This window comes from Hemiscyllium ocellatum, chromosome 9 (genome assembly GCF_020745735.1).
Source record: "Hemiscyllium ocellatum isolate sHemOce1 chromosome 9, sHemOce1.pat.X.cur, whole genome shotgun sequence".
Lineage (NCBI taxonomy): Eukaryota > Metazoa > Chordata > Chondrichthyes > Orectolobiformes > Hemiscylliidae > Hemiscyllium > Hemiscyllium ocellatum.
The window spans coordinates 57,158,672-57,172,317 of NC_083409.1; the positions used below are offsets into that span (position 1 = coordinate 57,158,672).

At 40.8% G+C, this 13,646-nt stretch overlaps 1 protein-coding gene across 1 annotated transcript in view; it reads left to right on the forward strand.

Moving 5' to 3' along the window:
* The window catches only part of cachd1 (cache domain containing 1), a 163,552-nt gene that overhangs the window by 113,675 nt on the left and 36,231 nt on the right, over positions 1-13,646 (forward strand). Inside the window, exons 4-7 of the mRNA XM_060830378.1 lie at positions 3,062-3,168; positions 10,573-10,699; positions 11,560-11,704; positions 12,584-12,800. Coding sequence (XP_060686361.1) covers positions 3,062-3,168; positions 10,573-10,699; positions 11,560-11,704; positions 12,584-12,800 — 596 coding nt within the window. The remainder of the gene's footprint in view (positions 1-3,061; positions 3,169-10,572; positions 10,700-11,559; positions 11,705-12,583; positions 12,801-13,646) is intronic.

Consider the following 13,646-nt stretch of genomic DNA (forward strand, 5'->3'; position numbering starts at 1 on the left):
GGTTTAGATGGAGAGGAATTTCTTAAGTGCGTACAAGACAATTTTCTGATTCAGTATGTGGATGTACCTACTCGCGAAGGTGCAAAACTTGACCTACTCTTGGGCAATAAGGCAGGGCAGGTGACTGAGGTGTCAGTGGGGGAGCACTTTGGGGCCAGCGATTATAATTCTATTCGTTTTAAAATCGTGATGGAAAAGGATAGACCAGATCTAAAAGTTGAAGTTCTAAATTGGAGAAAGGCCAATTTTGACGGCATTAGGCAAGATCTTTCGAAAGCTGATTGGAAGCAGATGTTCACAGGTAAAGGGACAGCTGGAAAATGGGATGCCTTCAACAATGAGATAACAAGAATGCAGAGAAAGTATATTCCTGTCGGGGTGAAAGGTATAGGGAATGCTGGATGACTAAAGAAATTGAAGGTTTGGTGAAGAAAAAGAAGGAAGCATATATCAGGTATAGACAGAACAGATGGAGTGAATCCTTAGCAGGGTATAAAGAAAGTAGGAGTATACTTAAGAGAGAAATCAGGAGGGCAAAATGGGTACATGAGATAGCTTTGGCAAATAGAATTAAGGAGAATCCAAAGGGTTTTTACAAATATATTAAGGACAAAAGGGTAACTTGGGAGAGAATAGGCCCCCTCAAAGATCAGCAAGGCGGCCTTTGTGTGGAGCCACAGAAAATGGGGGAGATACTAAATGAATATTTTGCATCAGTATTTACTGTGGAAAAGGATATGGAAGATATAGACTGTAGGGAAATAGATGGTGACATCTTGCAAAATGTCCAGATTGCAGCAGAGGAAGTGCTGGATGTCTTGAAATGGTTAAAGGTGGATAAATTCCCAGGGCCTGATCAGGTGTACCCGAGAACTCTGTGGGAAGCTAGAGAAGTGATTGCTGGGCCTCTTGCTGAGATATTTGTATCATCGATAGTCACAGGTGAGGTGCTGGGAGACTGGAGGTTGGCTAACGTGGTGCCACTGTTTAAGATGGGCGGTAAAGACCAGCCAGGGAACTATAGACCGGTGAGCCTGACCGGTGGGCAAGTTGTTGGAGGGAATCCTGAGGGACAGGATGTACATGTATTTAGAAAGGCAAGGACTGATTAGGGATAGTCAACATGGCTTTGTGCATGGGAAATCATGTCTCCCAAACTTGAGTTTTTTGAAGAGGTAACAAAGAAGATTGATGAGGGCAGAGCAGTAGATGTGATCTACATGGACTTCAGTAAGGGGTTCGACATGGTTGCCCATGGGAGACTGATTAGCAAGGTTAGATCTCATGGGATACAGGGGGAACTAGTCATTTGGATACAGAACTGGCTCAATGGTAAAAGACAGGGGGTGGTGGTGGAGGGTTGTTTTTCAGACTGGAGGCCTGTGACCAGTGGAGTGCCACAAGGATCAGTGCTGGGTCCTCTACTTTTTGTCATTTACATAAATGATTTGGATGTGAGCATAAGAGGTACAGTTAGTAAGTTGCAGATGACACCAAAATTAGAGGTGTAGTGGACAGTGAAGAGGATTACCTCGGATTACAACAGGATTGGACCAGATGAGCCAATGGGCTGAGAATTGGCAGATGGAGTTTAATTCAGATAAATGCGAGGTGCTGCATTTTGAGAAAGCGAATCTTAGCAGGACTTATACACTTAATGGTAAGGTCCTAGGGAGTGTTGCTGAACATGGAGACCCTGGACTGCAGGTTCATAGCTCCTTGAAAGTGGAGTAGCAGGTAGATAGGATAGTGAAGAAGGTGTTTGGTATGCTTTCCTTTATTGGTCAAAGTATTGAGTACAGGGGTTGGGAGGTCATATTGCAGCTGTACAAGACATTGGTTAGGCCACTGTTGGACCATTGCATGCAATTCTGGTCTCCTTCCTATCGGAAAGATGTTGTGAAATTTGAAAGGGTTCAGAAAAGGTTTACAAGGATGTTGCCAGGGTTGGAGGATCTGAGCTACAGGGAGAGGCTGAACAGGCTAGGGCTGTTTACCCTAGAGTGTTGGAGGCTGAGAGGTGACCTTATAGAGGTTTATAAATTGAGGGGCATGGATAGCATAAATAGACCAAGACCGTTCCCTGGCGTGGGGGAGTCGAGAACTAGAGGGCCTAGGTTTAGGGTGAGAGGGAAAAGATATAAAAGAGACAGAAGGGGCAACTTTTTCACGCAGAGGGTGGTCTGTGTATGGTATGAGCTGCCAGAGGATGTGGTGGAGGCTGGTACAATTGCAACATTTAAGAGGCATTTGGATGGGTATATGAATAGGAAGGGTTTGGAGGGATATGGGCCGGGTGCTGGCAGGTGCGACTAGATTGGGTTGGGATACCTGGTCAGTATGGACGGGTTGGACCGAAGGGTCTGTTTCCATTCTGTACATCTCTATGACTCTTTGACTCTCAGTGGAAGAACTGAGAAATGATCTAAACCCTTCAACCAGTAGTTTAGTTAATGATGGCTAATCTTCAGTGTAATTAACTTCATATGAAAAAGGGAGAGAGGCCCAGGTTGTGCCATTGATGAGAGGTCCGCAGGCCAGAGAACCACTGGATATTGCTTTGCTAATCACATTTTGTACAGATGTTTTGTGTTCTCTCACAATCTCTGTGTGACTATTTTCTGGCAAAAAACATCTGACTTCAGTACCACGGGGTTTACCACTGACAAACATCCAACTATATTATTTTGATCTTGCAAAATGTGAACTCTAGCTTTTACCAAGTCAACTGGTTTACTTGACTTCAGAGATCAACTGAAATGAAATCATTTTCTCAGCAGTCTGCTGAACAGGAACTTTTAAAAATTCACTCATGGGTTGAGGGCATCATTGACTAGTCAATGTTTTATTACCCACCCCTAATTACCCAGAGGGGAGTTTAGTGTCAACCACATTGCTGTGGGCCTGGAGTCTGTTGTAGGCCAGGTCAGGAAAGGATGGCAGTTTCCTTCCCTGAAGGACATTTTGCTCAGTTTTGATTCGAAGTTTAAAATCTGAATTGTCTTGTTACTGTGCTTTCACGCTGTCCTGCACTTCAGATCCTTTCTCGTTGTCATCACAGGTTTGATGGGAATTTCAACGCGAATGTTTCAAAAACTATCAGCTGTGACAGGCTTTCTACGACTGTCAGTAACCGAGCATTCAATCCTGGCCGGGACCTAAACACAGGTTCGTATGTCACCTGGTATACATTCAATTAGTTCATGTTCTTTATTGTCTTGATTATTTTTAACTCACTTTTTATAATCATCATGCCTCTCTTTGACAGTTTCCCTTCTCCATCTATAAAGAACTATTAGTAAAAGCCTACAGGACCAATCACAGGTCCTGTTCTGTATTTGACATTGGAGCTCATGCTCAGAACAGGAAGAAAGGTAGCTGCCTCTGCATCCAGCCACGTTACACGTAGCCTTAGGGAATAACTTTTTCTTAACCAATGATACCCATGACTATTTTGCTTCACTCTCTCTTTCTGTGATATTTGTTGAATTGTGTTTATTTAATTTACGTAAGTGCAAAGCATTTCCATACTCCAACACAGGTATGCTGTAAGATTTCAACAGTAACTGGATTTCAGAAGTACTTCATTACCTGTTTAGGATATCTGCGGTCATAAAAGGCTTTCTATAAATTCAAGTTCTACAATGCAATTAATATTAATGAACAGCATTACTTGCCAAAAAAGTAGTATTGAAATTAAAAACCGATATGAAACTTCTCACTAAACTAATCAAAACAAATAACAACCAGTTTTGACATTCAGCATAATTGGTGTATCGTGGTGGAACCCTCCACCATATTCACTCCCTATTCCTTTGTTGCAGCAGGATTTGGATTAATTCCAAGTGTGAATGACTGGAGCACTTCCTTGTGGTACAAAACAGAGCTACAATGTCATTGACAATCAAATTATCTTTCATTCAAAATCCATGTCAAATAAACTGCATCACAGAATGTTATATTCTTAATTCCAATTTACTTTGTAGCTAGTCCTCCAACTTACTTAACTGTTGGTTCTTTTATCCAGTATTGGGGTCCATCAATCTTTAGTTGCAGTTCCATAGAAACCTTTGGAATTTTTCTAACTGAATCTTAGCATCTAGTTACACATTGAGTGCTTTGATGTGTAACTCAAGAATTTTAGCAGGTAGGTAATTCCAAATATCAATGGGTTTTTGTATGATTTATTTTCTGAATAGCTACTTTAGGTTTCTGTTGATATTTATCCATGTTCTCTAGTCCAACTTGCCTCACGGATCTTGAAAGAGACACCTGTAGTGCATTGAATTGTACTAACGCAGAAGGCAGCCACTTGACTTGTTGCCTCTGTGCTGCCTCTGTGTCGGGCAATTCACCATGTTGAATTCCCCACCCACACACCCTGAACCATTCTCACCTTGCATATTGATATCTCCCTGTTGCCTGGTTTGTATGTAGCATTGTGCCCTGTGTTCATTTCATCAATAAAACTGGAAATTATCTTTCATTTGAAACCACCTCGAATAAACTGCATCACAGAATGTTACATTCTCAATTTAAGTTTGCTTTGTAGCTAATCCTCCAACTTACTTAACTGTTGGTTCTTTTATCCAGTATTGGGTCTATCAATCTTTAGTTGCTGGTTCAGATATTCCCCTTTCTTAAACATTGTCATTTTTAAACACTAATCATTAATTTTGTAATCGCTCAGTACCAAACAATAATTGCACAGAGATTTCTAGCCTGTTCTCCATTAGCAGTCTAGATCCATTCATGGTATACTGAACAAAATGATTGAACACCTCTTCTGTGTTTATCAGTGCTGCTTTCTGTCTTTGTGCTTAAATTTATTTTGTGTTTTTTTTTTCCTTTTTATTGTGTGATCATCAGCTGAGCATCACTCATTTCTTGCTAAAGTTCAGTCTCCTTCTATTATCTACTGTTCTTGTTCCTTCAGCGTATTATAAGTAGTTAATTTCACCTGTATCCCAAAAACAGTTTGTTATTTCTAACAATAACATCATTATCACCTCAACTATTAATTACATAGTTTTCCAGTTTTAATTTGGGATGGGAGCTCTTGGTGAGTGACAAGTGGTGGTGCACTCAACAACATGAATGTCAAACAAATTTAAGCTTCATCTGTAAGCTCCTTAAGCCTGCATTAAATTGGAAGGAAGCCTCATTTGGTTGCAAAGCTGGAATGCTACAATGAATATCTCAAGCTCATTGGATCCAATAGTGAAGGTCCCCACCACTGGAGTAAATGCTGGAGGCAGCGTCCAGACATGGGAGCTCTCATTATTTCTATTGAAGCCTAGAGGCAAACTCCTAATCCTCCTAATCCTCCTCATGGAAGTAAAACCCAACTCTTTTTCCTGTTATTTTTATCGAGTGCATAAGTCAAAATGATTTCTTAATTCAGACTACAGCTTAAAATAGTAGTCTGGTCTCAGCAAAGTCCCCATCTCACCTGCTTAGCAACTTAAAAAAAAATAGGTTGCAGGAAAGGAGCAAATGCTGGCTCATACAAAATGGAACAGAATTTCAGAAGTGCAAGTTTCCACAAAAAAACGGTAATATAAATGACCAGAACCTCTGTTAATGGGTGTTGATTAAAGGATAATTGTCGAGAGCGTGTTGCTGGAAAACCACAGCAGGGCAGGCAGCATCCGAGGAGCAAGAGAATCAATATTTCAGGCAAAAGCCCTTCATCAGGAATGAAAGGATAATTACTTGCTTTCAAACTTCATAAGTGTAAAACATGTTTCTAAACAAATGTATTCAAATGAAAGTAAACTACTTCATTTGGAAATCTTGTGATGGAAAATCCATCTTTTCACACAGAGCTATACTGGTTTTTGTTTTACCTTCAAGATTCTGTGATGCCTGATGTGATGTAGATTAATACAGATCAGGAACATCCTGTCCTCTGAGTTAGCTGATGTTGACTGCAGTATTAGGTGGTTTGATGTGTCTGCTTAAGCTGAAAATTAGGCAAGCTCTGCACTTCTAATTGCTCTCATCCTTTGACTCCACTGAAAGTTTTATGTCCAAGCCCGTTGCATATATAGCTTTATTCTTATCTTTGATGCCCATTATTGACGAACAACCTGCCACATCTTGTTAACAGCCAAACAGCAAAAGTGGCCAAATGTTGCTAACATTCATGTAACTATATAAGACAGGGCAATAGCACTTTTTCTTGACAGCAAAAAAAAGAACATTTTGGGGAAGGGCTTTTTTTTGTAAATTTCTATTTTATTGCTCATTTATTCAGATTCTATGGATGTGGTTCTGATGGTTGCTTCCTGTGACAGATTGGTCCAGACATGCACCACCCCCTGCGTGAAACCGTTACACCTCAGCTTTTTAAAAAATCTTTCCCTCCTCACTTTAAACCTATGTGCTCTAGTTTTGGGTTCCCCCACCGTGGCAAAAAGGACTTTGGCTATTATAAACCTCTCTAAGGTCATTCCTCAGCCTCCGATGCTCCAGAGAAAGTAGCCGCAGCCTAATCAGCCTTTGCCTATAGCTCAAACCCTCTAGTCCAGGCAACATCCTTGTAAATCTTTTCTGTACCCTCTCAAGTTTTAATAAAATCTTTCCTTAGAAGGGTAACCAGAATTGAATGCAGTAGTCTAAAAGTAGCTCACCAAGGTCCTGGACAGCTGCAATTTGACATTTCAGCTCCTATTCTCAATGTTCTGATGAATGAAGGCAAGCGTGCTAAACACCATCTTCACCACCCTGTCTACCTGCAACTCCACTTTCAAGGAACTATGCATCTGCACCCCTCCTCTTTTGTTCAGCAACACTCCCAGGGTCCTAGGATTAATTGTATATTTCCTGCCCTGATTCCCCCCACAAAAATGCATTATCTTGTATTTATCTAAATTTAAATTCCATCTGCCACCACTCAGTCCATTGGCCGATATGATCAGGGTCCTGTTGTTCTCTGAGATGACCTCCTTCACTGTCCACTCTACCACCTATTTTGGTATCATCTGCAAACTTGCTAATGCTACCTACTCTATTCACACCCAAATCATTTACATAAATGACAGAAAGCATTGATTCTTGTGACACAGCCTGGTCTCAGGCCTCCAGTCTAAAAAGCAACCCTCAACCACCACTCTGTCTCTTACCTTCAATTTTTTTTTATCCATTTGGCTATCTCACCCTGGATTTCACATGATCATCACTGTGATCTTCACCTCCTGAATTTTCCTCTTTACGTAGCCATTTATATTGTATCAGTCTAAAACAAATTACCAATAGTGACAATCTCATTGCCAACTATCCAGATGTTAAGATCAACTTCACAGTGTACTAGAGTGACTCTGAAGTAAAGAGATTTACAAACCAGAAGAAATGCAATTCTGTCCATTGTGTCTATTTTAGATCTTTTATGAGAACCTACAATCTCCCACTCTCCCAAAGCCATCTAACTCTCTGCTTAAATATGTATTTGATTTCTGATTAAAATATGCTGTAGTTTCTCCCAGAGTCCTCCCTATCTGGCATGACTGACTATATACCTAACATCTGCAAATGAAGTAATATCTTCTAATCACTCTCTGCACTGATATCTCAATCATCTTAAGTTGAGAACTTTTGTCATTGATGTCCTCAACGACGAATAACCTTTTACCTGTTCACTCCATCAAAACCTTTCCTTTTTAAATTTAGTCTATTTTTTCTAATCAACCAGTTCGGAGATGTTATTCCACACCACCTGGAGCAGGTGGGTCTTGAAGCTGGGCCTTCTGGTCCAGGGCTAGGAACGCAGTCACTAAAACCCTTTCCTTCCTCAAGTTTTGTAAAAAGTTCTTTTGGTCTTCTCTGCTCTACCTTAAAGTTTGGTTGCTTGTTGTTTCTCGTTCCTAATATTGTCCTGATGAATTTAGAATTGTGCTTGGTATGATTTACATGTCCTTTCTGTAATGGGGTTGTACAAAATTATAGGTTATTCTGACTTTGAGTCATAGTCATTTCTGGCTCAGTGAAGAAGCCTATTTGGGCCACTGAGATCATGCAAGCTCCCTGCAGAGCAATCATGCCAGTCTTAATCTTCTGCCTGGTCTATGCAGCACAGCTGTTTTATTTCTCCACCCCACCCCCCAAAAGCCCATCCAGCTGCCTTTGAAAATCACTGTTTCAGCGTCTAATCTTGCCCTGTTTATCAAATTCAGCATGCAGCTTGGCTTTTTAACTATCTGGATCTACCTGCTTTTTTGATTCATTCATGGGGATATGGACATTGCGCCAGTAATTATTGCCTATCCCTAATTGCTTTGAACTGAGTAGCTTGCTAGGCCATTTCAGGGGACAGTTAATAGTCAGCTGCATTGTTGTGGGTCTGGAGTCGCACGTAGTCCAGACCAGCCCAGATAAGGATGGTCTATTTCCTTTCCTGAAAGACATCAGTGAACCAGATGGGTTTTTACGACAATGAAATGACAATGGTCACCATAGGGCCAGCTTTTAACACAAGATTTTATTGAATTCAAATTTTGTCATCTGTCATGGAGGAATTTAATCCAGTAGTCCCAAGACCCCCAAGATTACTAGTCCAATAATTTTTACCACGATGCTTCCACATTCCTTAATTGCATTTAAATCTCTAATTCTCACTGTCATGGGCAACTTTCAACTATATTCCACTGAGTGTATCCCCCTGTCCTTGTTCACCCTCGTTCCACCAGTGATTCTCCATGCATCTGCCCATTTCAGTGTAAATTGCTTAATTTGTCCTGCAGGTGGTACCTGACCTATACACATGCACACGTTTCACTAAAATATCACTCTCTGTGGACATTCACAGTCAAACATTCAGCATCCACTAAATTTTAGAGAGAAGAGAAGTAGATAAATGATGAGCTTTTGTAGCACAGAAGAAACAGTTGTACTTCACCCGATCACCATTGGTGTTTTATATTCTCAGGATATATCACTAACTATAAAATAAAGCTGTTTCGTGGAACAGAATTATTTGTCTGTGTTCACTCGGTTAGTATACTGTAGAATCACAGAGGCTCACCACACAGAAGCCGCATGTTTCCACCCATCATTTCTGTTGCTGCTCTATCCCAGACAATCCAAATCCAAGCATGCCAAGTAGGTTATGTTAGGCTGAGAGGGGAGTTGGTGATATCATGGGCCTGGTTCTAAACTGCAGACCATGCCAGATATGATATGTTTGAAGTTTACAGTAATGACTTTCCTCCCTGTTGGAGTTCTATTGGGCTGAAGTACAAAGGAGGTTGCTGACAATGCAGATGAAGGGAACAAAAATTGGCAATTCACAGTCAAGGCAAATGGCTGCAGAAGGAACAAACTATTACATTAAAATTTCAAAGAAAATTTCTGGGAACTGAAAGGATACTGACAAAAGGCACAGTAGCAATTTAAATTCTACTTAATAAGATCTCTGATAGTAAATTGAAATATGAAAACCCTACTAAGAAACGATAATACAGCAGTCAGGCCCTCTAATTTCGTCAAGAGGTTTTGACTATGGTCACAGACTGGTTCGAAAGTCAGCCAGCAAACAGATTAAAATTAATTGGAGGTATAGTGGACAACAAAGAAGGTTACCTCTGATTACAACAGGATCTTGATCAGATGGGCTAACGGGCCGCAAAGTGGCAGATGGAGTTTAATTCTGATAAATGAGAGGTGCTGCATTTTGAGAAAGTGAATCTTAGCAGGACTTATACACTTAATGGTAAGGTCCTAGTGTGTGTGGCTGAACAAAGAGACCCTGGAATTCAGATTCATAGCTCCTTGAAACTGGAGTAGCAGGTAGATAGGATAGTGAAGAAGGCATTAGGTATGCTTTCTTTTATTGGTCAAAGTATGGAGTACAGGAGTTGGGAAGTCATGTTGTGGCTGTACAGGACATTGGTTTGGCCACTGTTGGAATATTGCGTGCAATTCTGGTCTCCTTCCTATCAGAAAGATGTTGTGAAACTTGAAAGGGTTCAGAAAAGATTTACAAGGATGTTGCCAGGGTTGGAGGGTTTGAGCTATGGGGAGAGGCTGAACAGGCTTGGGCTGTTTTCCCTGGAGCATCGGAGGCTGAGGTGCGACCTTCTAGAGGTTTATGAAATCATGATGGGCATAGATAGGATAAATAGACAATCTTTTTCTCTGGGGTAGGGGAGTCAAGAACTATAGGGCATAGGTTTAGGGTGAGAAGGGCAAGATATAAAAGGCATCTAAGGGGCAACTTTTTCACGCAGAGGGTGGTACGTTTAATGGAATGAGTTGCCAGTGGATGTGGTGGAGGCTGGTACAATTGCAACATTTAAAATGCATTTGGATGGGTATATGAATAGGAAGGGTTTGGAGGGATGTGGGCTGGGTGCTGGCAGGTGGGATTAGATTGGGTTGGGATATCTGGTTGGCATGGACGGGTTGGACCGAAGGATCTGTTTCCATGCTGTACATCTCTATGACTCTATAATGTGTGGTGATCTTCCATTATCATTTAAATGAGAGTCTGGGATATTTATAGTGACCAGAAGTGGACTGGAAATTTTTCACTTATGTATAGCTTTGAAATAATTTGACCTTTTAACCCAACAGTTCTTGCTGACAACTTCAAGTCAAATCCTGGTATAAAGTGGCAATACTTCAGCTCAGAAGAAGGGATTTTTACCATCTTCCCAGCACACCGGTTTCGTTGCAAAGCTGGTTATGAACATCGGAGTAGGTACGAATTTTCTACTATATTCTCTGAGAGTTCAGGTTTTCTTTTTGACCAGTTGATTTCAATGCATCGTTTTGTGTTTTCTTCCCTGAGAATTAGTTTTGATGAATAAGTAAATGTGAAAATATTTTTGAGTCAGTTTGTACTTACAAGCAGTATGCATACTGATGTACTAAAACTGATGCATTAAGGAACATATTAGGAAATATAATAAAAGTTGTGTCTTATGTCTTCGAGTAAACCATTTACATTGGAAGATAAGAATGAGGCATGGTAAATTTATTATCTAGCATAGTCAGATCTTTGCAAAACTGCACAAGATAAACTGAGTGAAGTTATGCCATTTCTAACATTCTGTTAACTTCATTTGTTCTTGCATAAGCCCTGGAAATCTGATTTTCACTTCTGAATCAATCAGAGTTATTTTCTCAAAAGAAAATCTGAAAAGATTCCAATTAAACCTGTCTGATCTAAGCGCACACAATTCATTTTCACTGTTCAAATTTGCAGGATTTCTGATCCAGGTAAATAGTTAATCCTTGTCCGATTATTAGGCTGAGATTAGAGCTTTCTTTTCCCCAAGTGTGAAGCTGTGACCTTTAGAGAGTGCATGTGGTTAGGATTGGTTTGAGTAGCCTGCTTGAGTGAAACTACTCATGAAGGTTTGTAAGTTGTGAAAAGGGTAGGGGAGCTATCACTGCTTATAGATATGCACCCTATCATGAGCCAATCATTGAAACATTGGGGAGAAAACGAGAGAGAGCAAGAGTTAACTATTGAGAAAATGTAAAAATAAGTTGAGTTGGCTCTTCGTTACCCATTGATCTGTGTTTACAAATATTTTTGGGCTTCATTCGGTCCAGGCCTGTTTATGTCTCTACTGTCAGACCACAATCAAAACATATTGTGGTGGTGGTGGACCATGGAGCTTCAGCTACAGACACACAACTTCAAATAGCCAAAGATGCTGCGCAAGTAATATTAACTTCAATCGACGAACATGACAAGGTGAGTTCTTTCTTATTTCTGCCAATGTTAATAATGTTGAATACTGTGTACACACACAACATGCTAAGTTGGTCTGGCAAAGTGATCCAGGTCTTTAAAGCACGAAAGACTGCTAATGTATGTATCAATGAGCTGTACAAATTTTGTTTTTCTTGATTACTGTGCAAAGATCATGCAGCATCGATGCAAGACTTCTGTCAGGAAATTAAATGAAGGAGATGTGCTGATGAGAGGATTGATCTTATGTGGCATCTCTGCTGAGGGAGAATGTTCTTGCCTCATGTTGCAAGTGCTATTTAATTTTGTACTCCACTGCTCCAATTAATGAAAACAAATGAGATGTGATGAGAAACAAAATTATTTCTTCACCCTTCCTGCAACCCCACCACACACATGCGAACGCACACAGTTTGGCCATTAAAGAAAGTGTACAGTCCTGTTGAGAGCAGGGTATTGGTTCATATCCACTCAAGAATGACCACTTTAACTTTGACAAGCAAGTGACAAGCTGCTTGCACAGTCATTGTTGCAAGTGGTAGACAACATGTGAGCAAACCAAAGAAAAGAAAAATCAAGTGAAGGAAACTAAATTCTTCACGGCATTGTTTTGCGATAATAGCACTTGAAATAAGAAAACTGGATTGTAAAGGGAATTAGCAGAAAAATGCAAGCTGTGCAAGCAAGGCAAGTTGAGACTTTTGCTGAGAAATTTTGGGGAATAACATCTTTTGCTTTGCTGAAAATGGCAAGTTTAGTTGAAGCTTTAAATCTTGCTGCCTTGAAAGACAAAAAGCTTGACAGAATGTGTTTTTTTTTCCAGAAGTGTTCTTGTTCTGTTCTACCAAACTGCCAAATGACTATTCTTTCTTTTGTGCCTAGATTTCTGTGCTGGCTGTGGCTGACACAGTCCGAACATGCTCGCTAGACCAGTGTTACAAGACATACTTGTCTCCAGCCACCAGTGAAACAAAAAGAAAAATGGCCACGTTCCTTAGCAACATTAAAGCAGTGGATGGTGCCACCCAGCATGCACTGGGGTTTCACAAAGCTTTTCAGTTACTTCAGAATACAAACAACAACACCAGGGTCCAAACACGTGAGTGCCACAAGCAAATGCAATCATTTAAAAAAGAAATGTGGGTTTTGGTTGTCATTTAACATGCTCCAAATTTACTGTAAAATATTAGGCTGGGGTTCCCAAACTGTGGGATCATAACTCCCAGTGGGATCAATTGTTCCCCCTATTCCAAGAAAGCGGTGATCACCACTGAGATGAGACTGAGTCCAGGAATGCTTTCAGGGAGTTGCTTTGACAAACTTATAACTCCTCGGCATGCACTGTGGCAAGGGTTTGCCTGGTCATCGTTTTGCTGCCTTGAGCTTTATCTGCAAACATTCACCATGCTGCTGTTGGGCACTTGTCTTTCATATGGCCTGCTTGCCTTCTCACAGAATCACAGAGTTATGATGGCACAGAAGGCCGTTCGGCCCATTGTGCCTGCGCTGACACGATCACCTAGTGTCAATCTCCTATCATGCCCCATATACCATTACACTCCATTTCTATCCAAATAAGAACCCAGTTGTCTTTTGAATGCCTTGATTGATCCTGCCTCGACCATATCTGCAGGCAATGTATTCCATAGCTGCTTATGTGGAAAAAGTTGTTTTTTCTTGCATCGTCCTTGCTTTTTTTGCGCATCAATTTAAATCTACATTCTCATTTTACAAGTGGGAGCGGTTTCTCCCCATTTGCTCCATTCAGCTGCTCGTAGTTTTTGGAAACCTCTAACAAATCTCATCTGGGCCTTTTTCTGTGCAAGGAGGGCAGCCCCAACTACTTCAATCTGTCTTCATGATGGGCGTTTCTCTTCCCTGAAGCCATTCTCCTAGATACCATCCTGCTCACTGCTGGCCAAAGCTTCCCTTGCTTTTCTTTTTT